Source organism: Zootoca vivipara, chromosome 6, assembly GCF_965207765.1.
Source record: "Zootoca vivipara chromosome 6, rZooViv2.hap1.1, whole genome shotgun sequence".
In the NCBI taxonomy this organism is placed as follows: domain Eukaryota; kingdom Metazoa; phylum Chordata; class Lepidosauria; order Squamata; family Lacertidae; genus Zootoca; species Zootoca vivipara.
The window spans coordinates 79,840,698-79,866,475 of record NC_142589.1 but is presented as its reverse complement, the minus strand read 5'-3'; the positions used below and the strand labels follow the sequence as shown (position 1 = coordinate 79,866,475).

The following is a 25,778-nucleotide window of genomic DNA, read 5'->3' as shown; positions in this document are numbered from 1 at the left end:
GAGGAGCCGAGGCAGCGGTGAGACGAGACGGGGCGTCCGCAGCCGAGAGAAGAGGCGGATCGGGAGGATCGGGCGGGGGGCTGGCGGAGGAGCAGCAGCAGCAGCAGCCGGGGAGGGGCGGCCCAGACCGGCAGCAGCGGAGGAGGAGGACCCGCGCCGGGCTCACCGTGGATGCGGAGCCGGGAAGAGGCGGCGGAGGAGGCGTCGGAGCCCCGCCGCACCCGGGTAAGGCGAAGCGGGCAGGGATGCGATGCAGCGAAGGATGGAATTGGGGGGGGCTGAGGGGGGAGTCTCTCCTTCTCTCTCCCTCCTCTTTTTCTGCGCACCAACGACGCCCCCTCCCGCGATGCCTCTTTCCGGGGATCCCCGCCGCCCCCGCTTTTCCGCATCCCTCTCCCGCGCCCCTTCTCTCACTCCCTTCCTCCGCCCCCCACCCCGCGTCGAGTGACAGCTGTGAAGGGCACAGGCCCTCCTCTTGCTCCCCCCTCCAAAGCCTTGCTCGGAAATCAAAGCGGACGGAGGGGAGGGATCGCATCTCTCTGGGCCCCCCCCCGCACCACCGCCGCCTCCTCCGGGGTTCGCTCCTTCCGTCGGCAGGCAGCGGCGCCCCCGGCTAGGCAGGGCTGAGCCCCTTCTGCCTCGCCGGCCCCCCGATCGGGCCTCGCGGGATCATGGTGCTCGGGGAGGGGATTGAGAGCAGTTGCCCCACCCAGTACTGGGCCGGGGGACGGAAGAATGGGGCTCCCCACTCGCCAATACTTCAGGATCGACGTAACTGGGTGGGTGGGGTTAAGAGGGATTGCGCAGGGCCAGTCGTTTGGGGAGGGGGCCTTCTGGAAACCTTGCAAGCGCCGACCGTCCCCTCCCCGTTGTTCCAGAGAGATTCGGAATGGAATCCCCCCCGCGGAAGCCAGGAAAAGGCCCATGGGGACATTTGGGGGGGGCTCTCCCCCCCTTGAGAAGTGCACAGGTTGGGTAACGGAAGAGGTGGTTTGTTGGCGGGGTGTCAAAATCAATGAATCTTAAGTTGGGGAGCATTAATGACCTCCATCACCCCAAATGGCTAGTAGCATCGGGTGGAGCCACTCAATTTCTCTGTTCTTGGCTGTCGCGGAACAGATTGTTTTAATTCTGGATCCTATGCGGCTGGGAGCCTGTTGGCAGGCATGTATTTAAAGGAAGAGGTTCTGGGGTCCCCCCCCAGGTCTCCTTCAGGGCCTGTTGATGATGGCGGGTGACTCCCGGTGCGAGAAGGTGGGTGAGTCCTGGCTTCACGCCTGGCAGAATGAGCATCTTGGTCTGATCTCCACCCCAGCCCCTGGATTCGGAGGAGGCATGTGATTCGGGTGGGGAGCTCCCTCTGCCCTCCAAGGCCTGACTTTTGAAAGGATCTGCAGTGTAGAGCAGGTGGCCCCCAGCGAGCCACACCCGGCCCTTGCAGTGGGCAAAGGGGTCTGGGTGCTAATGACGCTTCAGCATTCCCTGGGCAGAGCACCAATGCAGAGTCTGCCCTCTTCCGCTGGGTGCCCAGGGCTTGGGGAGATTCTGCCTTGGCTATTTTGAGGCCAGTCTAGAGCTCCACCCCTGGTTTTATTTTCCAGCTTTTCAACTTGCTTTTTTCAAGATAAGCTTTGAAGTCATCCTGTCCCAGGCCCCTCTGTGCCCAGGACCTGCTTGGTTTAAAATGTTGTGCCTCAGGTTAGATGGCAAGATAAGAGCATGGCCACCTCTGAACATGTGCAAAGCGAATTTCTAATGCCCACCGACCCTGGTGCATCTGGGACTTCCGAGTGTCTTACTTCCAGATGTTCCTGTTTGAGCCTCAGCGCTCCCCTCCCCACCTCAGAGACAATCTCTCCTTAAAGGCCAGCCCAGGTTTGGATGTTCATGTTAGAGGTGGGGGTCAAAAGAAATGCCCTGCCTGAAACCCTTGAGAGCCGTTGCTGCGAGTCGGTGTAGACAACACTGCTTTATATGGAACAGGGGCCTGGCTAGGTTTAAGGAATCTTCCAGCCTTCCTCTCATTTTTCTGTAAAATCTTAGCCAGGGGGAAGAGAGACTTGGAGTGGATTTGGAGAGCTCAGTGGCTTCTCAAGCAGAGCCTTGCGAAATGACAAGCCCTCGTCAAGAGTGCCTCTGAGCACATTCAGCGCTCTTTTCCTTTCTCCGCTAAACATCTCCTTGGGCTCTGCTTGAAGGATGTTCTTCCTGGGGCACTTGCAACTCAACATGCTGCTTTTTAGGAGAAGAAAAAAACTCTCTGAGAATCTGCCTCTCCATTCCACCCCAACCAGTGATTTTAGACTCTCTGGCGTCGCTCACTTCCAGATCCAGCCAGACAGCTGTGCTGCATTGTGTGTGTGTGTTTGGGGGTGCTCCCCACATTAGAATATAGGACGAGCCTGCTGGATCAGGCCAAAGGGGGCCCGTCTAGTCCAGCATCCTGTGATCAGAGTGGCCAAGAGTCTTCTCTCTTCCAGTGGCTTCCAGCTACTGGGATTCAGAAGCATTGCTGCCTCAGACTGTGGAGGCAGAGCCGAGCCATCGAGGGGCCCCTCTTCCTCCTCCATGAATTTGTCCAGTCCTCTTTTAAAGCCATCTAGGCGGGAGGCCATCCCTGCCTCTTGTGGGAGGGAGTTCCACAGTTTAACTCTGTCCTGCATTGAAGAAGGACTTCTTTTAATCTGTCCTGAAACTTCCAGCGTTTCTGCTGTGCTGGCTGTCCATAACTTTTGGCCCTATGAGAGAGGGATTAAAAAAAGGCTTTCTTCTTTCTCTGAGCCATGCATAATTTTCTGCTGAGTCCTGCCCTGATGGCCTTGTTGGGGATAGCTCTAGATTCCAGGGGGAATCTATAGTCATAATCCAGTAGATCCCTGCCTTCTCGGGGTTGTCAGGATATCCCTAAGGTGGTGTTGGTGTGTGCGTTTGGGGGTGTTCCAGTGGAGGCCACCATCAGTCCCCCGCCCCCAGCATCCCTCTGCCCCATGGAGAGGGGAAGACATAACTGCCAGAGCAAATTGCCTGAATCCTGCCCTACTTGGGCATGTCATGCCTGGGCAATGCCAAAGGTGGACCACCTTGGAGATGTGACATTCCTGGGACCATCGAGTGCCTGTTTCTTAAAATAGGCCTGGCCTGCCTGTGGGAGAATGTCCCCATAGACCAGGAGTACATTCCCCATAGGCATTAGCATAGGATACTGCCTTGTTCAGAGTCACACCCAGATCAACATTGTCTGCAGGAGCAAAGGGGTTCCTTTGCCTCTCCGGAGGTCGATGGCCCCCCACCAACCCCAGCCCAGTGTGGCCATGGATGTGGCATCCAGGAATTTCTGGATTGGTCTCCACAGGTACCCCAGCCCTGGGCAGCAGCGGCCCCCTCAAGAATCCCGGGCAGGGAGAGTCTCATCCTGACTTGGAAGTGATGTTGGGCATTGAGTCTGGGTCATGCACTCAGGCACTCAGTTGCTTCGCTATGGCCTCTTCCCAAACGGGGAGGGAGAGGCATTTTGCACATGCCCAGAGGTACCCCATCAAGCCCTGGCTGGCACTGAACATGAAGGGGGCTCCTGAGCTGCTTTGGAGCACCCTGGAAAGACACTTCCCCTCCTTTGCAAAGATGCTCTTACTGTTTGGGAAAGGAAAAGAGAATGGATCCAGGCAGGGCTTGTCTAAGGGAGGTCCCAGGTGTGGCCTTGGGGTGTGGGGAGGCCTTTTATCATCGTGGCTCCGACCCTGTGAAGCTACTCTGAGTAGATGGGAGCAGCCCAAGGCCCCATGGCAAGAGCTTCCCGAGGCCCTTTTGCCAGAGGGCCAAAAGCTGCATAGGAGCTTATGGGGCAGTTCCGAAAGCACACACACACCCCAGCCTTGGTTGGCAGCTGATGGGGTTTGTGGGGGGGGGCACATCTGAGACTTGCCATTCAGGTTACTCAGAATCCTGACCTTGTGATGGGTGGATACTGGCTGTGGTTCTCCAGTGGCAAGGGGAGGAGGAGAATGTGCTGTCCTCATCCCTGTGCTCTGGCAGGGCCAGGAGCTTGGCTCAGCTGTGTGTACATCATCCTGCCAGAGGCAGGGACCCTCCTCTTCCAGGCGGCAGGGGATTGTTTCCCTGCCCCTCCCATGTCTGGTCTCAGAAGGGCAGCTGAGTTCATGGCTTCCCAGACCATGGGCAGAGGAGCCGGCGGCGGCAGGAAACTGGGAAATAAGCCGCAATTATTGCTGCCCATTAAGGAGGCCCAATTAGCTCCGGAGAGGCGCAGCTGCTGTTTCTTTGCCGCTTTCCTCCGCAGGGGGAGCACAGAAGGACTCCTGGGGTCTCCCCTGGTGACGCAAGGGGAGATGGGAGCTAGGATTCCTGGGTTCTCTGCCGGGGGGGTGGTGGTGTTGTACGGGCAGGCCAGGCAGCAGCACAAGGGCGGGGAATCCGGCTCCTGAGATTTGCTGGGTCTGTTTGGAGCAGACACAGTGGGCGGGTGGGAAAGAGGAGTCTGTTCCAGTTTGGCAGACAGTGTGTGTGAGTCATTGGGCATCTGTTTTGCAATTATTATTTTTTGAAGTTGGGGAGGGGGAATTGTCCTCTCCCTAACCCTACAGGGGCTGGTCACTCTTGTTCCCATTTTGCAGACGGGGTGATGAGGACTTCTCCCTTTGGGTGCACGGCCCTTTAGAAGCCTGTTGGATCAGGCCATACAGAACCGTCCAGTGTCCTGTTCTCACCGGGGGAGGGGGCGCCAGCCAGCTGCCCCTTTTGGGAAACCCGCAAGCAGGAATTGAGCACGGAAGCGCTCGGCCTTCCTGTGCATTCCAGCAACTAGTATTCAGAAGTATTGCTTCCTCTGGCTGTGGAGGCAGAGCACAGCCATGGTGGGTAATAGCCATCAATCGCCGCCTCCCCTTCCATGAATTGGTCTTATCCTCTTTTAAAGCCATATAGTTTGTTTGTGGCCATCACTTCCTCCTGTGGGAAGGAGTTCCACAGTTTAACCCTGTGATGCGTGGAGAAGGACTTTCTAAACTTCTATTGTGTTGCTTCTTCCTCGACTTTCCCCCTAAACCCAACAACCCCAAATTCTGCAACCGTTTTCCCTCGGGGAATCCCTCTGTCCCCGTCCCCGCCTTGTTCCATTTGGCTGCTCCTTTCTTTATTTGCAGCCCCCACCCACCCACTTCCATGCTGGTGGAGGAGAAGCTTCCTGTAATGGGCAGCCTTTGGTGTGCCAGGCTGGGTAGGGGTCCCATAGATTTTGCACGCTGGGTCAAGTCTGGGGCTGAGTCCCCATGTCATCCTCCTGAAAGAGGAGTGGGGGCTCTCCCCCACCTTGTCCTGACTGGGGGTCTCGTATGGGAGAGAATCTCCCTGCCATAGGGCCTGCGTCTTGCCTGGATGGAGGCTCTGCCGCCCTCTTCCACCTGACTCAGCTTGGCTCCAGAAGCCCTGCCGTTCCCTGGGGGCTGTGATGGCTCTAAGTGGCTCAGAGGCGATGACTCTCCAGGTCTCCGTGGGTGGCAGGGAGACTTCTGCTTTGCTTTCGCTCCCCAGCAATCGGCTTTGACGTGGGTGGGTGGGACGAGAGACTGTTTCTGGGGCAGGTTGGGGTAAGGCGCGACGACCCTGGTGAGTGGGGAGGTGTCCAGGTAGCAGGGGGGTGGGGAAGCTGGTCTGTGCCAGCCCAGAGTCACCACCGAGTCACCTTGATCCAACAGGGTGTGAGATTGCTCTGATCCACAGCGGTGGAGTGGCTCAGTTGGCAGAGCATGAGACTCTTAATCTCACAGTCGTGGGTTCAAGCCTCGCATTGGACTAAAGATTCCTGCATGGCAGGGGGTTGGGCTAGATGGCGCTCCTGGTCCCTTCCAGCTCTGCAGTTCTAGGGTTCTGCCCTTCACTGGCGCTGCTGTGGATGGTAGCCGGAATCTATCCCTGACCGAGGGAGCTGGGAGCTGTGGCCTTTGCCCAAGGCAGTGTCTCTGGTCTGGTGGACAAAGGCTGGAAATCCCAGGTGTGGATCTAGAGGGTGGGGGCGGGTCGTTGCCCCCACAAGAGGGTGATGATGCTGAGAGGGGAAGCAGCTCAGACAGAACAGCTGCTCTGCCTGCAGAAGGTCTCAGGTTCAGTACCTAGCAGCCTTGCCAGGTACAGCCAGGAAAAGCTCCCTTGTCTGAAACTCTGTTGCTGCAAGTCAGCGTAGGCAATATTGAGCTACATGGACCAATGGCCTGTTTCTGTAGAAGGAAGCTTCATGCGTTGATCCTTCTCCACCTCGTTACACTTCAAGGAGCGCAAAAGGGAAACAGTTGGCCTCAGAGTTCCTGGGTTTTAAGAAGTTTTCTTCTTCTTAAGAAGCGGGGGTCCGCCAGGGAGCTGAGCAAGTTGCTTTGATATTGGACTGGGATAAGAAAGCCACTTTCCCCCCCAGATGTATGGTTGGACCAAGGGGTGCTGAGTGCACTGGCTCCGGAGCTTTTTAGAAAATAATGGCTTTGCTTCAGCCGAGGTCCCCTCCCTCCTGGGCTGCATGAATTATAAAGTCACAGAATCTTAGTGCTGGAAAGGACCCAAGGGTCATCTAGTCCAATCCCCTGCAATGCAGGAATCTCAGCTAAAGCATCCATGACAGGTGGCCATCCAACCTCTGCTTAAAAACCTCCAAGGAAGGAGGGGCCACCACCTCTCGTGGGAATCTGTTCCACAGCCCTTACTGTCAGGAAGTTTTTCTGAATGTTTAGTCGGAATCCCCTTTCTTGTAACTTGAAGCCATGGGTTCTACCCTCCAGAGCAGGAGAAAACAAGCTTGCTCCATCTTCCATGTGACAACCCTTAAGATATTTGAAGATGGCTCTCATATTCCTCTCTTCCAGGCTAAACATACCCAGCTCCTTCGACCATTCCTCATCAGGCTTGGTTTCCAGACCCTTGATCATCTTGGTCGCCCTTCTCTGCACACCTTCCAGCTTGTCAACATCCTTCTTAAATTGTGGTGCCCAGAATTGGACACAGTATTTATTCCAGGTGGGGCCTGACCAAGGTGGAATAGAATGGCACTATGGCTTCCCTTGATCTGGACAGTAGACTTCTGTTGAGGCAGCCTAGAATAGCACTAGCCTTTTTTGCTGCAGCTTCACACTGTTGTGTCAGTGGGAGGGAGGTGGCAACACCAACTGTCAGCACTGCAAGGTTGTTGTGTTGCAATGGGATAAGGAAGCTGAGTGGGAGAGGCCTCTCTTGAGTGTCTCCCGCCCCTTGGCAGCCTGGGCCAAAGCAAACAAGATGAATTTTAACAAGGAGAAATGTCAAGTACTACACTTGGGCAAAAAAAAATTGAAAGGCACAAATACAGGATGGGCGACACCTGGCTTGAGAGCAGTACATGTGAAAAGGATCTAGGAGTCTTGGTAGACCACAAACTTGACATGAGTCAACAGTGTGATGCAGCAGCTAAAAAAGCCAATGCAATTCTGGGCTGCATCAATAGGAGTATAGCATCTAGATCAAGGGAAGTAATAGTACCACTGTATTCCACTCTGGTCAGACCTCACCTGGAATACTGTGTCCAGTTCTGGGCACCACAGTTCAAGAAGGATACTGACAAGCTGGAACGTGTCCAGAGGAGGGCAACCAAAATGGTCAAAGGCCTGGAAACAATGCCTTATGAGGAACGGCTTAGGGAGCTGGGTATGTTTATCCTGGAGAAGAGAAGGTTAAGGGGTGATATGATAGCCATGTTCAAATATATAAAAGGATGTCATATAGAGGAGGGAGAAAGGTTGTTTTCTGCTGCTCCGGAGAAGTGGAAACGGAGCAATGGATTCAAGCTACAAGAAAGAAGATTCCACCTAAACATTAGGAAGAACTTCCTGACAGTAAGAGCTGTTCGGCAGTGGAATTTGCTACCAAGGAGTGTGGTGGAGTCTCCTTCTTTGGAGGTCTGTAAGCAGAGGCTTGACAACCATATGTCAGGAATGCTTTGATGGTGTTTCCTGCTTGGCAGGGGGTTGGATTGGATGGCCCTTGTGGTCTCTTCCAACTCTACGATTCTATGATTCTATGACCTAGCTGATCTGTGTCTCCAGGAAAACTCTCAAGCGGAGACATGGATAATGGTGCTTCTCTCCCTCTCCACCCCCCTGCTTTCTCCTAGAAGGCTGAGTGATGCGCAGAGAGGATGAAAGCCATGAAAGCCGATAAAAGCTGTTCCATTAATGGGCCAGGGCGGACGAGGCAGGCAGGAAGCCAGCCAGAGGAAGGAGCTGGTGCAGGTACCAAATGCAGGAAGTGGGGGGGGGAGGCGTCCCTTTGGACCTGGCTTGGAAGGGCATCTGCTTCCACAATCATAGGGGAGTAGAATTGGAAGGGGCCCCCAAGGGTCCTCTAGTCCAACCCCCTGCAGTGCAGGAATTGCAATGGAAGAATTCCTGACAGGTGGTCTTCCAACCTCTACTTGAAAGCCTCCCAGGAAGCTGCCAGAAAGCTCTTCCTAATGTTTAGGCAGAATCTCATTTCTTGCAATTTGAACCCATCGTTTCGGCTCCTCCCCTCTGGAGCCACAGAAAGCGAGCTTTGCTCCATCTTCTTCCCCGCGAGGGTCTTTCAAGTATGTCACCTCTCCTTCCTGTACCTGCAAGGATCTGTCCTGGGACTCCTGCAGCACCAGATGCCAGGATTTGGCCCCAGGAGATACCGGCTAAATCTCAAAGAAGCATAACAGCAAGCAATGACAGAGTGCTGGGCAGGTGTGGAGGACTCCCTGGTCCTAAACAGGGTAACTGTGCCCATGAAGGACCAGGTGCACAGCCTGGGAGTCATTTTGGACTCACAGCTGTCCATGGAGGCGCAGGTCAATTCTGTGTCCAGGGCAGCTGTCTACCAGCTCCATCTGGTACGCAGGCTGAGACGCTACCTGCCCATGGACTGTCTCGCCAGACTGGTGCATGCTCTAGTTATCTCCTGCTTGGACTACTGCCATGTGCACTATGTGGGGCTACCTTTGAAGGTGACCCGGAAACTCCAATTAATCCAGAATGCGGCAGCTAGACTGGTGACTGGGAGTGGCCACCGAGACCATATAACACCAGTCCTGAAAGACCTTCATTGGCTCCCAATACGTTTCTGAGCACAATTCAAAGTGTTGGTGCTAACCTTCAAAGCCCTAATGGCCTCGAGCCAGTATACCCGAAGGAGCATCTCCACCCCCATCATCCGGCTCAGACACTGAGGTCCAGAGCCGAGGGCCTTCTGGCGGTTCCCTCATTGCGAGAAGTGAGGTTACAGGGAACCAGGCAGAGGGCCTTCTCGGTAGTGGCGCCCGCCCTGTGGAACGTCCTCCCAGCAGATGTCAAGGAAATAAACAGCTATCTGACTTTTAGAAGACATCTGAAGGCAGCCCTGTTTAGGGAAGTTTTTCATGTTTGAAGTTTTATTCTTTTTTTAGTATTCTGCAGGGAGCCGCCCAGAGTGGCTGGGGAAACCCAGCCAGATGGGCATGGTATAATTATTATTATTACTACTACTACTTTGTGAGTGGGGGGGTGGGGAGGTGAGGTTTGTGCGTGACCCACTGCAGAGAGTTCTGAGTCTTTCTGTCGACTCCTGAAAAGACACAAGCTTGAGCCCCAGCACCTATTACAGCTCACTCTGGCCTCTCTGCCCAAGCTCCTAGCTCTGAGACTCACCCCACCACCCGTCTCTCTTTGGTTTTGTCCTGGGCTTGAAGGTCCCTGGAGGAGGAGACCTTCTCTCCACCCCCCTTTAGAGGGGGCACATCTGAGGACCCCCCCTCTCCCGGCCCACCCTCTCTGCTTGTCTGGGACTGGCTCCCATCTGCTGAGCCAGCGGCTGGTGGCAGCTGAGGAAACAATCCCGCCATTCCCCCCCCCTCCTCCGCCTTTTGGCCAAATGTTTGCCCAGCCCCAGTACAGCTGGTGTGCTTGGACCAGGCACTGGGATGGGGGCAAAGAAACCGGGGAGGGGGCTTGTCAGGACACACACACAGCTGTTGGCTCCCCAAACCCATTCAGGGGCAGCTGCCTTGCCTGACAACGGGTTGGGTGGGTGGGGGGTGGGGTGGGGGCCCTGCAGGATGCTCTTTTGTTTCAAACAGGGCTGGTGCAGCTGTTGCAAGGGAAAGTTTGACTTTGCAAAAAGAGAGGGGGTTGGGGGGACTGCCTTTAAACCAGCCCCCCTCCCCATTCCCCGTAGAATCTGCTTGGGGGTCTCCATTCAATTTCTCCGCTCCTCGACGCCCCCTCCCCACCCCCCATCTGCACAAGTGGGGTCAGAGTTATGGCAGGGGGGGGGCTGTACCAGCCCAGTGTCTGTACCCTTTTTGTCTCTCTCTGCAGCCGGCCGTCTGGTGGGGGTTGGGGGGGGGGAGATTAGCTTTGTGGACATTGTGTGGGGCACACGCGTCACAAAAAAAGAGAACACTCGGCTCCCCGCACTCCTGCATGTCCTCTTCTGTTGTCCTCGTCTGCGCTGGCTATTTTGGTGGGGGGTGCCTTTAACAGCTGGCCGGGGCCATCTGTGAGATGAGAGGAGCCGTGGGGTCGCAGCAGTGGGAAGGGAGGTATCTGCAAGCTGCAGAGAGGCTGGTGCAGCAGGCAAAGGAGTCTGCGAACTTCCTCTGCAGCTCAAGAGTAAGAGTGAGGATCCGTGGTTTTCCTCTGCTGTGGGGGTTGGACTGGATGACACCCCCCTCCCCCCGGTCCCTTCCAACTCTGCAATTCTATGATTCTCGGAATAATCATTCGCTGAGATTCCTGCTAGATGGCGAGACCACCTTCTGACTCCACAATTCAATGACCTGGGAAGGAGCCTTGGCAGTTAGCGGAGCTGGTGAAAATGCACAGGTCATGGGTTTGATCCCCGTGTGGGTGCATTTTCCTTCATTGCAGGGGTTTGGACTAGATGACCCATGGCGCCCCTTCCAGCTCTAGGAGTCTATCATTCTAAACGGGAGCTCCAACCCCGCTGGATTTGGGGTCCCTCCAGGCGGCAGCAATGCTTCGACGTCTCGAGCTGGCCGAGATCAGGGAATGCTGCAGCGCTCGGAGGAAAAAAGCAAGTAAGAGAAAGGGGAGAGAGAAAAGTTACTCTCCCTCTCTCCTTCTCCACGCAGTGCAAACTCCCTGCCGCAGGAGGCAGAGATGGCCGCCAACATGGGTCGCTTTAAAATAGGACTAGACAAATTCATGGAACGATGCTTCTGAATCCCAGTTGCTGGGAACCGCAGGAGGGGAGAGAACTCTTGTGCTTGGATCCTGAGTGTGGGTTTCCCTTTGAGGCCCCTGGGAGAAGAGGTTGCTGGGCCAGAGGAGCTTCCTTGGGCCTGATTCAGCTGTCCTTCTGTCCAAGGCCTCTTGCTCAACTCCTGAGTGATGGCTCTTTTTGGCTTCATGGCCTCTCCCCCCCCCCCCCCCGGCAAGAAATCCTACCCTCGATCCACCCCAGGAGATGGCTAAGTAGCTTTGACCTCCTGGCCTTGGGCCGGGGGGGGGGGGGAGCAGCTGGTGACACTCAGCCCCTTTCGTTCCAAAGACGGCCACTTCCCCACTTTGGTGGGGCTCCTGTGCGCTTAGCAACCTTGCTGCAGGCAGAAATGTGCAGCCAGGGCAGCAGAGCCCCCTCCAGGAGGAAAAAGGGCAACCCTTTTTCCCTCCCCCTGCAAAGGAGTAGGTGGGTGGGGGCCCTGCTGTGTTGTACCATTTGCAGGTTTAATGCTTGACTGTGGCAGGACTTTGCCTTGTGAGACTGCTCCTGAGCACGCGGGAAGTGCCTTTCCACCAGTGTTCGAAATTTTTCGGGCACATTTTGCGCCTGGCTACCAGCCACCACTTGCGACCCAGTGAAGATGCCCAGGTGTCAGGATGTCACCTGACAATCTCTACCATCTGGAGGTGCCTGCCTGGGGATTCTATGTTCTGGACTGTTTTCCCACACCAGCAACACAGCCTGTCGAATTCTGTCCGTGATACTTTATCTGCACCTTCAGAATGAATTTCAGGAACCCAAAGGGCATATTGAAAACTTCAGCTTTGGAGCCAAATGGCAACTAGCCATTCCGCTTTGGCGACTGGAAACCCTGATTTAAGAAGCCACTTTGGCACCTGACGTATATACCTGAGTTTCTAATCGTCTCCGGCCTCTGTCTGTGCATCTCTGGGTCTTCCAGGGTCCTAGATCTCCCCCTAGCAGCTCCTGTCTGGGCTGCAAGGACTGTGTGTGTGTGTGTGTGGTGTTTTTTTCTTTCCTCTGCCTGTGATTGAGGCGTCCCAGTTAAATCAGACAGGGCATGCTCAGAGATGGTTATAAAAGCCCCGGCCTCCTCCTCCCTGTTTCCCGATGCTCCTTTGATCTTGGGGATGTGAAATTTTCTGGAGATTCGCCTCCCAGTAAATCCTTGCCAAAAGGGCGGGGGGGGGGAGAACCCCACATTGCTGTGTTTCAATCAATTCCTGCTCATTCTTCCTCCTTGAGCATGTAGGATATTCCTTGTTGGCTTAGAGACGGCAGCCGGGTAGGTGGGTCCACCCACCCCTCACCTCCCATCTGCCCGTGAGACGGGGGGCGGGGCGGGGGGAAGGGACCCATGGGGTTATTATCCCTTGCTATGCCAGAGACTGCCGTGTCTCCTAATATTTTGGTGAGCTGCATTCTGGGGTTGTAGCAGCCCTCCATGTTGTGAGTCCTGCCTCCCTCTCTCCTTTGGGGTCCTCGGGGATGCTGAGCCCGACCTTTTCCCTCCCTGCCCTCTTTGCAGGCCCAGGGGGGTCAGCGATGAACAAGCTGCGGCAGAGCCTGAGGCGGAAGAAGCCAGCCTACGTCCCGGAGGCCAGCCGCCCCCACCAGTGGCAGGCCGATGAGGAAGCCGTCCGGAAGGGGCGTTGTAGTTTCCCAGTGCGGGTGAGTCTGGTGAGGGGCGAGGGGGGGGGAGTTGGAGGGAGCAGAAAGAGGGGGATGCCTTTATTTTACCTTATTTTGTGAGATATATACACTGCTTGTTTTAAAGGCGGCAGCTCGAAAGCTGTTTGCAGGAAGCATGATACGATCCGTACAAATAACTCCTTGAAATATTCGAAAGGTAAAATTGGGCAATGAATGGAAAATGGATTAAAACTTGTACAAGTCAAGGGAAGCCTTTTCCCAAGCGGAAATGGTTTGTTTGTTTTTTGCCAAGCGCTGCAAATTGTATGGCAAAGGCGCCTCCCTGATATCAAGAGGCAGGGAGTTCCACAGGGCTGCGCTGCCACACTCAGGATCCAGCGTGGATCTCTGGGCAGCAATGCTTTGACGCTGGTGACAGGGACTTGCTTCCGCCAGCAATCTTGCTGAAGTATTCTGCACTGCCTGCAGCTTCTAGATCAGGCACAAGGGAAGCCCCACAGAGAGGGTGCTGTGGCAGTCCAGTCTTGAAGAAACCTGTGCATGAACTTTTGTGGCCAACCTTTCCTGATCCTGGAATGGTTTCAGGTCCCTTGGGGATCTTTCATTGCTTTGTCGGGTCCGGATCCCAGCTCAGCCCAGGATTTCCCGAGAGCAGCTGCCCAAACTGTCGGTCAGACACAGCGTCGTTCCTATCTGTGAAATGGATATATCAGTGGTGACCCTGAGTGATGGTCAGGGAGGTGAGTCCAGCCACCTGGACTCTGCTCTAGGATCATGTGTGTGTGTGTGTGTGTGTGTGTGTGTGCATGCGCGCACGCTTGGGGAGGAGAATATAAAGAAGTGTGCCTCTGAGCATGTGCAGAGTGCTCACGTCTGTCTTCTCGGCCTTTGACCAGGGTGTGTGTGTTTGGAGCAGGAAGCAAAAGCCTTGCTTCTTTATTTATTTCATAAATTTTTACACTGCTTGATTGTTTTGAAAAAACGGGGCGGATCACAAAAAGAAAAGAAAAGGATAAAGCGATAGAATTATCAGTAAGAAGGATGAATAGCAATTTAAGACTTTTGAAAAGTTTTAAATACCCTTAGACTAAAAGCAGGTTGAAGCTCTCGTCAACCTGGGCAGGTTGTCTAAACAAAAATGGATTTAAGCAGATGCTGAAAGGAGTACAGTAAAGGCACTGCTGGTATTATTATGATGATTATTTTGTTGGTTTGTTTGTTTGTTTATTAGCACCCCGCTCATCTGACTGGGTTGCCCTAGCCGCTCTAGGCAGCTTGTTATCAAGTGGCAGGCAGTTCCAAAGTGTAATTTCCACCAGACGAGAAGATGGGTTTCTTAGAAACATGGGAGCAGGTTTCATGTGGCCCCTGCAACAGGGCCAGTTCCGCCGATACGAGGGCTTGCATGTGGGGGGAGGCGATTTCGCGGGCGAACTGTTCCCAAGTTTAAAAGGGTTTATACCCTAATAGCGACACCTTGTCCCCGGCCCTTGTCCTGAGTCTTTCCTTGCCCCCGTAGTACCTGGGTCATGCCGAAGTAGCGGAGTCTCGGGGAATGCACGTTTGCGAAGAAGCCGTGAAGAAGCTGAAAGCGGTGAGTTTGTTGGGGGGGTCTCACCGGGGTGTGTGTGTGTGTGGCTGGGTCTCTGCGGCCTCTGTCACTCTCCAGGAAACGCATGGGGAGGGGGCAGAGAAGAGGCCGGGGGCTGGCAACCTGTGTGTGGAGCAGGCACTGGCTGCTCCGGGAGGGCCTCTCTGCCCTGGGATGCGGAATCGTGGAGTTGGAAGGGACCTCCAAAGGTCCTCTAGTCCAACCCCCTGCAATGTGGGGAATGGCTCATGTGTGTTTCGTGGCGGCAGGTGGGGTGGGTCACTGACCTGGGAAGCCTGGGAAGTAGGACCTGGACCATTTGCACCGAAAGGGTCACAGCAGATCTGTGCAGTTGCCTAACGGGGTTGCCAAATGACTCAGCGTCATAAAGCAGATGGTCAAAAGGGAAATTTAAAAAAGCAGGGAGACGGGGAGAATCTTTAAAAATTAGCTCGTTGCATGTTTTTAATTTTTGCGATTTGAAGTCTTCTATCTAGAAAGCAGAGTTTGCCCTCCTTGTCATTCTGGACGGAGAGTTGGGCATGGATGGGGAGACTTCTATGCCCCCATTAATTAGAAGGTTGAATTTTGCTCTGATTTTATATTTCTATCCTACTTTTCCAGCAACAAATCTTGAGCTCAGAGTGGCTCCCAATGATCACAAAAGCGTTGGGGAAAAAACAGCCAACATTGCAACCACTGTGCTATCAGTAACATATAAATACAGCAAACAGCAACCGATTCATTGAAATGATTTTTGCAATTCAATACAGTCTTAGTCGTTTGAAATATCAGAAAACCTCGAAAGCCGTTTAGCGAAACAATTAATGCAGAGCTAAAGAAACCAGGGACCCAGGTGGCGCTGTGGTTAAACCACTGAGCATAGGGCTTGCTGACCAGAAGCTAGGGCTTGCTGACCAGAAGGTCGGCGGTTCGAATCCCTGTGATGGAGTGAGCTCCCGTTGCTTGGTCCCAGCTCCTGCCAACCTAGCAGTTCGAAAGCACGTCAAAGTGCAAGTAGATAAATAGGAACCGCTACAGCGGGAAGGTAAACGGCGTTTCCATGTGCTGCTCTGGTTTGCTGGAAGCTATACGCCGGCTCCCTCGGCCAATAATGCGAGATGAGCGCGCAACCCCAGAGTCGGTCACGACTGGACCTAATGGTCAGGGGTCCCTTTACCTTTACCTAAAGAAACCAGAGTGAGTTGAGCAGATGAGCTTTAACCATTTGTTTAGTCGTTTAGTCGTGTCCGACTCTTCGTGACCCCATGGACCATAGCACGCCAGGCACTCCTGTCTTGCACTGCCTCCCGCAGTTTGGTCAAACTCATGTTCGTAGCTTCGAGAACACTGCCCAACCATCTTGTCCTCTGACATCCCCTTCTCCTAGTGCCCTCAATCTTTCCCAACATCAGGGTCTTTTCCAAGGATTTAACCATTTGCGTTAGTTAAATCTTCCAAAATGTAGAGGCAGCGTTGCGTAGTGGTTAGTGTCAGACAAAGACCTGGGAGACCAGGGTTCGAATCCCCCACTGGGCCATGAAGCTCACTGGGGGTGACCTTGGGAGTCCAGTCCGTGCCTCTCAGACTAACCTTCCTCCCAGGGTGGTTGTGGGGATTAGATGAGGACGGGGAGGACCATGTCTGCTGCCTTGAGCTCCTTGGAGGAAAAGGTGGGGTGTAAACACAGTAAATTGATAAAATCCCACAGGATGAAATCCATAGTATTCTTGAAGAAGGGAGAGAGAGGTTGGGGGTTATGTAGGCAGCGGCAGGAGGGACCACCCTGAGAGTGATGGTGGTGTGAGGCCTCTGCTGCCCTCTGCAGCTTTTTAAAAGTAATAACAAAGCAACAAGCATTTTACTGTATTTTAATTTTAAAAAGTGGAGCAGTTTTTAAATTGGGAGGTGTCTTCTTCGTTAAGATCTAAGCAGAGTCAAGCCAACCAACTTCTTTTTAAACCCAGTCCTTTGTGTTTTAATGCCTCCGTTCTGTTTCTAACCCTTTCTCCCTCTCCCTCTCTGACTCCCCCCATAAATGTACAGTGGTACCTTGGTTCTCAAACTTAATCCATTTTGGCAGTCCGTTCCAAAACCAAAGGGTTCCAAAACCAAGGTGCGCTTTCCCATGGAAAGTAATGCAAAACGGATTAATCTGTCCCAAACTTTTAAAAACAACCCCTAAAACAGCAATTTAATATGCATTTTACTGTCTTAACGAGACCATTGATCCATAAAATGAAAGCAATAATCAATCTACTGTACTATAAAATAAACAAGACAGTATTGTAGATGATAAAAATTAAAATCATTATTATTTCCTTACCTGCACTGATTTCCGCAGTCAAAATCGATCAGTAGCTGAGCTTGGTTCCACACAGTCACAAAAACAAATGGATCGCAAAAGCTTCGAAAACAAAAGCACAAAATAAATAGCAAACTTAATCAGTTCTGGAAGGCCATTTGATTTCTGAAATGTCCAAAAACCAAGGCACAGCTTTCTGATTGGTGCAGGTGCCCAGAAACAATAGCCGACAGCCGCATCGGATATTTGGCTTCTCTGCAACCACTCTTCCCTTTGGCCGAAGCTGCAGGGAATTGTCGTCCAGAACAAATTTGTGGGTGGCTGGAGATTGTGACCCCCGGTTGGGCGCAGCGGCATGGTTGCAGCCAGTGGGCAACAACTGGTGCCATCTCCGAAACCCAGGAGGGCAGAAGCAAAGAAATGCATTCTCTCCTCCCGAAATAAAAGCAGAGAGCCCGAGGGGCTCTAGCAAGGCTGGCGAGGTGGAGTTCTGTTAACTTTCCTGCCCTCCCTCTTGTTGCTCCCCTCCCAACAGAGCGGCCGCAAATCGGTGAAGTCCGTGCTTTGGGTCTCGGCAGATGGCCTGAGAGTTGTGGACGACAAGACCAAGGTACGAAGTTGCTGTGGCTAAGCAGCAGAGCACCTGCTCTGGATACGGAAGGTTCTGGGTTCGAGTGAGGCTCTTTGTGGCTTCCCGGGAGAGCCGCGGCGGAGCCCCGGAAACTGCCTTCCGCTGGCCCAAGGGCTCCTTGCGCTCCAGCTTCAAAGCGGCGACATGGAGGGGCTTTTGCCTTGGGGAAGAGCAACCTCTGAGCATGCACAGAGAGCAGCTTCCGCTCCCCACGGAGCAGCATGCAAACGCTCCCTTCTGCAGTGTCACGGCTGCCCTTTCCCTTTCCCTCCCGCCAGGATCTGATCGTGGACCAGACGATTGAGAAGGTCTCCTTCTGCGCCCCAGACCGCAACTTCGACAAGGCCTTCTCCTACATCTGCCGGGACGGAACCACACGGCGCTGGATCTGCCATTGCTTCCTGGCGCTGAAGGACTCGGTGGGTGGCACCAGGGGGGCATCGGGCAGACGGAGGGGGGCACACAGACTTTGCACACCCGTGCATATGGAGCTCTTAACGGTTTCTGATTTTATTGCATCGGTACCCCACACCTTTTCCTCCATGGGGCTCATGGTGTGGTTTGCTTTAGTTCTCGCTTTATCATGTGTTTTGTGTTCTCACTTTGCATTCTTAGGTTGTGAACTTGCCCTGTGGTCCTTGGATGAAGGGCAAAATATAAACTTAATAAATAATAATAATCACGGAATCATAGGATTGGGGAGCTGGGAGGGACCCCAAGTGTCATCTAATGCAGCTTCCTGCAGCAGCAGCAGCAATAATAATAATAAATAATTAAAATAATTAAAATAATTAAAATAATTAAAATAATTAAAATAATTAATAATTAATAATCACAATAATTAATAATAAATGTACATGGTTCTCTCCCTTCCTCATTTAATCCCCACAGCAACCCTGTGATGTAGGTCAGCCCAAGAGGCAGGGACCGGCCCCCAAGTCACTCAGTCACTCTAACCACTGCACTACCACTGCCACTCTCCCCCTGACCGGCACCGTCAGAACCATAGATGCTGTTCTGGATGTCCTCCTGCAGCGGGCAAAGCCTGAAGAATCCCTTCGCTGCCCCCTGGCACCCCAAAGTTACCTGCTCTCCCTCCGAGGGCAACCCTAGAGCTGTGTGGATGCCGTGGGGTCCCCTCCCTCTGCGAGGCCCCTCTTGTCGTTTGGTGAAAAGGATCAGATTTAAAGCCTTCAACTCAGCCCTTCTCTTAAGAGAGTCCCCATCTCTCTCATCCCAACCTACCTCACAGGGTTGTTGTGGGGAATAAATAAGGAGGGGGGCAAGTGTTCTTCAGCAAACATCCCATAAATCTGCCTAGCCCTTTCCCAAAGGCATCTTAAGTGAGCGGCTGTCACTGCATCTTGTAGCAGGGAGTTCCACAGGCATTTGGTGTGGTACGCGGTGCGCGCCTTCCTCCTCAGTCGATGCGAGGGCCGCCCCCGCCTTCCCTCTGGGCGGCACTGACAGCCTCATCTGCCTCTTCCCCTCGCAGGGAGAGCGCTTGAGCCACGCCGTGGGATGTGCCTTTGCCGCTTGCCTGGAGCGCAAGCAGAAGCGGGAGAAGGAGTGTGGCGTCACAGCCTCCTTTGACGCCACCCGCACCAGCTTCGCCCGCGAAGGCTCCTTCCGCCTGCCAGGACCCCCAGCCTCTGCAAGCCGACCGTCGGGAGCAAGGCCCCCGCAGGACAGGAAGAAAGGTAAAACCCCGGTCTTTGGGTGCTGAGGAGAAGACCAGGATCAGGCCAACGGGGGGCACATCTAGTCCAGCATCATCATACCCCGAGGAATCCAGACTCCCTCTGGAGTTGGAGGTTCCATAAGAGCATCAGAAGAGCCTTGCTTGCTTGATCAGGCCCATGTCCCATTGAATCCAGTCTCCTGCTCCCACATTACAAGCAGGATTCGAACACAAGAGCCCTCTCCCCTCCTTTGGTTTCCAGCAATTGGCATTCAGAAGCATTTACTGCCTCCAACTGTAGAAGCAGAGCAGAGCCCTAGATGGGCGTCTCCTCCTCTGTGACCTCCTCCAGTCCCCTTTCAAAGCCATCCCTGCCTCCTGTGGGAGGGAGTTCCGCAGTTTAACCCAGCCCTGGGTGAAAAAGCCTTCTCTTTTATCTGTCCAACCTTCAGCTTCATGGCACAAGTTCCAGTCTTAGGAGATACGGAGGGGAATAAAAATCTCTCTCCACTTTCTCCTTTCCATGCATAAATCGTATAAAGGTGGCCCCCTCCCCAAGACCCCAAAATGTGGGCACTTCAGGGGGGCGGGGGAAGGAGGTGGCAACCAGGGAAAGCTGTGCCAAGGCTCCTTTGCAGGAGAAGCGCAAGGTCCTGAGTTCGGGTGCCCTCCACCCCGGGGACTTCTCTAAATCTTTGCTTCCCCCCCCTTCAGCCGAAGCGGCGACGGTGCCTGCACCCCCCTCCCCAGCTCCCGCCCAGCCGGGCAGCGCCTCCCCTCCGCAGGGGGCCACATCTCCGGAGGAGAAGGCCGAGGTGGGGGGCGCCCACGCCATCCCACGCCGCCATGCGCCCCTGGAGCAGCTGGTGCGTCAAGGCTCCTTCCGGGGCTTCCCCACCCTCAGCCAGAAGAACTCTCCATTCAAGAGGCAACTCTCTTTGCGGCTAAACGAGCTGCCCTCCACCTTGCAGCGCAGGGGGGACGCAGGTGAGGAACGGGGGGGGGGGGCAGAGGGAGGTGAAGGGGGTGCCTTGAGAGACCCTTTGGGTGCATGGGAGTCATTCCATGGAGGTTTTCAAATGTGCTTCCTAAATGGAGCTTCCACATGCCATGGCAGTCTACCCTCTGATTACCCTGGAGGGATAAACCATGCCGGGGGTGGGGGTGGGGCAGGTGTAAAACACTTGTTGGTTGGTTTTTTTTATTTTTGGAAATAATTCTTTTCTATTTCATTTCATGCCGTATATAAAGGAAGAGGGAACCGTTATAACGACAGATGAAACTTAGCCTCCCCCCCCCCCGCCCCGCGCTTCGGGGTATAATTACTTGCAAGATTCACGGCAGATAAACATTTTTTGTTTGTTTTAAAAAGAGAGAAAATTAAAAGATGGGGGGGGGACCAAACTAAAAAATAGGCACGTAAACTAAGTACGGCTGCTCAGGGGTTAAAATAAAGTCCAGGTTGTGAAAGACAAAAGCAAGAATAAATGTCTTCCGGTAAAGAATATGGGTGCTATTCAGTCTAGTTCCCAATTTGCCAAGCTTTTGAGAAGGACTGGCTTGAAAATGATGCTTCCCTTGTATGTGTATAATAAGGCAAATAATATAAAAAGGACCTGAAGGTTCTAGTCCCTGTCGAAATATCAAAGAATGCATAATTTTCTCTGTTCCAGAGCAAATGGCCCTAAACGTCCAGCGTTTCCCAAAGAGCTGCAATGACTATTTGAGCTGCCTGTGTCACACATAAGACCAATTCTTTTGACAATACATCTCCATTAATTTATGCAACAACAAAAAATCCTTAGTAGCATTTCTCATTTATTCTTGCTGTCTTTCTGCTGGCAGGTGAAGTCCTTTTTATTCTAACAGGAATTTAGGAACTGCCTGTTTTTTTAAGGAAAGGGTACTGAGATATTTTTATTGCTCTTATAATCTGCATTTTTAACAGATATTTAAAATTTATATTGTTTCAATTCTGTTAGTTTTCAATTCCTTTTTAATGGTGATCTATGTTTTTAGCTTTTTCTATCTTGGTTTTATATATATATATATATATATATATATATATATATATATATATACCTGTAAGCTGTCTTGGCAAAAAAAAAGCGGGCATGAATTTGCTTTCTTTCTTTCATAAAAGGTATGCACCGCTTGATGGTAGAAAGATAACCTCAGCACGGTTTACAAAAAGCGATACAATTATCCAGGCATGTCCAACAGGTAGATCGTGATCTACCAGTAGATCACTGGACATCTGCGGTATATCATTGGTAGATCACTGGCTCCCCCCAAAGAAGCTGAACAACTGTGGCTCCCCTAAAAAAAGCTCAACATTTTACCCCCTCCCTGAAAAAACTCAACAACTTTGACCTGAACCACCCAAAAATGGGCCTTCCTCCTTCCTAAAAAAAGCTCAACAACTTTGACCTGAACCAGCTCAACTTTGACCAGAGTTTTTAACTCTGTGAGTAGATCGCAGTCTCTTGGGAGTTGGCCATCCCTGCGTTATCAATTTGAATTTTTTTCTGACAGCCATAATTGAAAACATACAAAAAGTTAAGACTTAAAACATGCACCAAACATGTAGGTAAGGCTTGTGGGGAGACTGAGGTCCAGGGTTTGTGTGTGTTGCCGGGGGGGGGGCTCAAGCTGCTTTTGGGGTGCAGCCCCTTCTGAAATCCCTCCTTCCCTCCCTCCCGCCAGTCACTGAGCTCGACTCAACTCCCAATGGCGATTCCGACAGCATCACTGCCCTCTGCAGCCAGATCGACTCCTCGCTCACCCAGCCAGCCGGAGAGCCCGCCAATGGCACCCCGCTTAATGGCACCCCTGGACCCACGGCAGCCGCAATGCCCATGGAAGGGGGCAGCACAGGTATGTTGCCACCGCCCCTCCCCCAAAAGGCCTCTGCCCCACAGAGTTCCACTCTTTTCTATGTTGGTCAGACCTTACCTGGAATACTGTGTCCATTTCTGGGTACCACAATTTAAGGATATTGACAAGCTGGAAGGTGTGCAAAGGGGGGTGATCAAGGACCTGGAAACGAAGCCTGATGAGGAACGTTTGAAGGAGTTGGGCATGCTTAGCTTGGGAAAGGGGAGGCTGAGAGGAGATACGAGAGCCATCTTCAAATATCTCAAAGGCTGTCAAACAGAAGAGGGAACAAACTTGTTTTCTCCCACTTTGGGGAAGGGACGGATGCTATCCTCTGGCTTCAAGTTGCAAGAAAGTATTGCAGATATTAATAGTTTGCAGCACGGATGCATAAAAACGGAGTCCTTTTGGGATGTAACATTGCCCAGACCAGGCATAGGCAAACTCCGGCCCTCCAGATGTTTGGGACTATAATTCCCATCATCCCTAGTTAACAGGACCAGTGGTCAGGGATGATGGGAATTGTAGTCCCAAACATCTGGAGGGCTGGAGTTTGCCTATGCCTGGCCCAGACCCATCAGTTTGTTCAAAACTTTACTTGTAGAACTTTCTTCAAAACTGGACAACAGCATCAAAGATACATCCGGATAATTCCATAAGAGAGAAGCTTATCCAAACATACGCTCAGCATCTTCTTAGAAATATTGTATAGTTCAAAACAGACTTGGAATTGAAGGTCTCTCTCTCTCCTCACAGTCTCCATTAGCCTGGAGCTGTTTTTCAGGAGAGTTGTTTGTCCTTCCTTCCACGCTGGCTGGGAACGGAAGACTAATGCAGGGCTTCCCAAACTTGGGTGTCCTGCTGTTTTCAGACTACGGTTCCCATCATCCCTGACCGGTGGTCTTGCTAGCTAGGGATGATGGGAGTTGTAGTCCAAAAACAGCCGGACGCCCAAGTTTGGGAAAGCACTGGACCAAAGGCAGCCCTTTTTCAAAATGGAGATTTGCAACCAAATAGCTTTTCTCACATGTTGAAAGGCACTCGCTCCGTTTGAGAGCGGAGAATATCCGACAGCTCATTATACACCAGCTAAACACAAGCCAGGCACTCTCCAGTTCAGTGTCAACGCCACGCTCGGCAGAAAGGAGATGTGCGACCGAACTTCAGCTTCCTTGGAGTTTTTAAAGTGGAGTTTGGGCGGTCATCTTCCTTGGAGATTCCTGCCTGGCAGGGGGTTGGGCTAGATGACCCCTGGGGAACCCTCAACCCCCAACCCTACGACGACTCCTCTCCCCTCCTCCTCCTGGACTGAGCTGCTTTTCTCTTCTCCCTCTTGCCCTCTGCAGGTCCCTCTGCCGGAGCCCCCGTCACCCCCCCGTTCCAGCCGGGCCACAAACGGACACCCTCAGAAGCCGAGCGCTGGCTGCAGGAAGTGGCCAAGGCTGCGAAGGCCCAACAACAACAGCAGCAGCAGCAGCAGCAGCAGGTGCCCATGGCGCTGCCCCCTCCGCTGCCCACCTTCCCCCTGAGCTACGACGTGGGCCCCCCGCCCCTGGGCATGTTTGTGCCGCCCCCTCCTCAGATGGCGCCGGCTTTCCTCCCCATGGGCATGCCCTACCCCCCGGGGATGCCCTATGCTGCTGCCGCCGCTGCGCCCAGCTTGCCCGTTGTGGGCATCACCCCCTCCCAGATGGTGGCCAACGCTTTCTGCTCTGCCACGCAGGCACCCGCCACAAACTTGGGGGCCAAGGCCAGCCCTTTCCCGCAGAACCTGCTGGGCCCAGCCCGGCCCAGACCCAACGGCGGCTCCTGGCCCCCTGAGCAGAGCCTGCCAGCGCCTCCTGCCCCCCGCCAGGACCCCCCCACAGACCCCTTTGAAGCCCAGTGGGCAGCGCTGGAGTCCCGAGCTTCTTCCGTCGCCCCGAACCCCTTCTCCGGCGACCAGCAGAAAACCTTCGAGATCGAGCTGTGACCGCCACGTTTTAGCAACTTGGACTGCCGGGGGGGGGCGCCCTGCTCTCCTTTCCGGGCCCTTCCCCGTCACAGAGTCCCGCCTGCAGGTTGGGGTGGGGGGTAGTCAACGTTCTCGGACTCTCCAGGGGCTGGCATCGCCAATGTCCCGGGTTTTGGGGGAGCCCCCTGTTGGCTTTTTGTTGCTTCTAGCGGCTCTGGTGGGATGTCCCTCCTTGTCTGGTTGGGGGGCTCAGTTTATTTCTCTCTTCCTCCCCAGAGGAAACAAAAGAGGGGGCCGAGGTGCGGGTGCACAGGGGCCCTTCTCTTGCCATAACGTCCAGAGTTTTTGCCCCTGGGCATTTGGGGCGATGGTGGATCCAGCTGGCCTGGCGCTGCCTCTCTCTGTGCTTCCTCCCCCCCCCTTTCCGTTTGGTTGAGCAGCCCAAAGACTCTCTTCCCTGGCTTCTCCTGCCCCTGCTCCCTTCTGCAGAGCCCCCCCCCTACCCCCCTATATAATCCATTCCTCAGGCAGCACCTTGCAAGCGACTGAGTCATTTTTTGGAGGGCTCGAATCCCTGCGGCAGGGAGTTCCCCAGCTATCTGAGCACATTAAACCTCTCTCCTTGCAGCCCGGTGGGAGCAAATGCCCTGAAGCAGAAGCCTTCTTGGGCAGGGGCAGAGTTGTGACCCATTTTGGGTGGTGCTCAGGTGGAAGTCAAGGCCCCTTAAGGCCCTACAGTGGCTGGAGTGGGGGGGGGAGGAAATGTTGCTTCTTCCTCCCTAACTGCTTAGTAGGCTTCTGTGCGTTGCAGGGGGTGGGTGGGACGCAATCTCATCTGGCACAATGTTTCGAGCGGATCGTGCCCAAGCAAACGGTTTTAACTCACTTTTGTCTGGTGGAAACTTCCGATGTTTTTTAACGACATTCCCAGCTACGAATGGCGCCCGGACTACAGGGAATCTGTGGGGCGAAGCGACGGACACCCCCACTTCGAAGCTGCTGATTTTAGAAATCTGCCCGATCGGCAATGACGTGGATAAAATTGGTTGGGGGTGGGGTGCGCTTGTGGGTTTCCTACCTTCCTTCCCTGCCCCCCTAAATAATTTGATCTCCGCTGGATTTTATTTTGGAATGGGGGAAGGATAAAAGCCCTTAGGATGTCAAATTTATATTGAATTCAGCAAGGGAATCATGTTAATTTATTTTTTATTTTTTAACCGTGCCTCAAAGTCAAATTCCAGTAATGGAACTGAACAATTTCAAAATGTGGTTGCAGCAACAACAACAAAAACCCAAACAACCCCCCCCCCCCGGTTGTGCTGCAGGAAAAGTGTGGATGTTGGGAGAGGGAGTGGGGGGGGATTTTGGCTCTGCAGCTGCAGGGATGCAGAAAGCTGGACATGGGGGGGGGGAGAGATGAAATATGATGGAGCTGGACTGCCTCCCCCCCCCCAAGAAAACTAGATGTTGGACTGCAGGTTCAGTTGAAGAATAATCCAGCCACATTTCTGCCGTTTGGGGGCTGTGGCAAACCCCGCTCCCACCAGGCAGCGATGGAGCTGGCGAGCCTGGTGCCATTTCATGGGGGGGGGGGCGCACATCACACTTGATGCCCCCCCAACTGAGTAGCCATTCCTTCTTCTGTCCCCTCCCACCTAGGTCACATACAGTTGTGGCTGGGGTGGGAAGAAGCTCTGGTTCTCCTGCCCCCCCCCAAACTGCCTGGGCACAGAAAATCCCTCCCCCGCTTTCTATTTTCTATCTTATTTCCAGATGTTTTGTATCTAAGAATTCCACATATTTGTATTATATAATAAATGACAAAATAAAGCCAGTAATATAATAGCCCAA

At 53.4% G+C, this 25,778-nt stretch overlaps 1 protein-coding gene across 2 annotated transcripts; it reads left to right on the top strand.

Annotated features, from left to right (window-relative positions):
- Positions 1 to 25,778, top strand: NUMBL (NUMB like endocytic adaptor protein). 2 transcript variants are annotated; one of them, XM_088672785.1, is made up of 10 exons: positions 93 to 225; positions 8,147 to 8,264; positions 12,764 to 12,906; positions 14,408 to 14,482; positions 17,320 to 17,394; positions 17,694 to 17,834; positions 18,911 to 19,115; positions 19,811 to 20,083; positions 21,803 to 21,973; positions 23,320 to 25,778. In XM_088672785.1, the coding sequence occupies exons 2-10, from the start codon at positions 8,171 to 8,173 to the stop codon at positions 23,943 to 23,945; spliced, it is 1,803 nt and encodes a 600-aa protein (XP_088528911.1). In that variant the 5' UTR covers positions 93 to 225; positions 8,147 to 8,170; the 3' UTR covers positions 23,946 to 25,778. The 2 variants fall into 2 exon arrangements, with proteins under 2 accessions (XP_034976453.3, XP_088528911.1); XM_035120562.3 differs by lacking the exon at positions 8,147 to 8,264 and having other exon boundaries at positions 1 to 225.

Excerpts from the sequence above, each read along its gene's own strand:
- NUMBL (XM_088672785.1), top strand. The coding sequence starts at position 8,171 with ATGAAAGCCATGAAAGCCGATAAAAGCTGTTCCATTAATGGGCCAGGG. Across the intron at positions 14,483-17,319 it reads CCGTGAAGAAGCTGAAAGCG|AGCGGCCGCAAATCGGTGAA; the intron begins GTGAGTTTGTTG and ends CCCTCCCAACAG. Across the intron at positions 17,395-17,693 it reads TTGTGGACGACAAGACCAAG|GATCTGATCGTGGACCAGAC; the intron begins GTACGAAGTTGC and ends CCCTCCCGCCAG.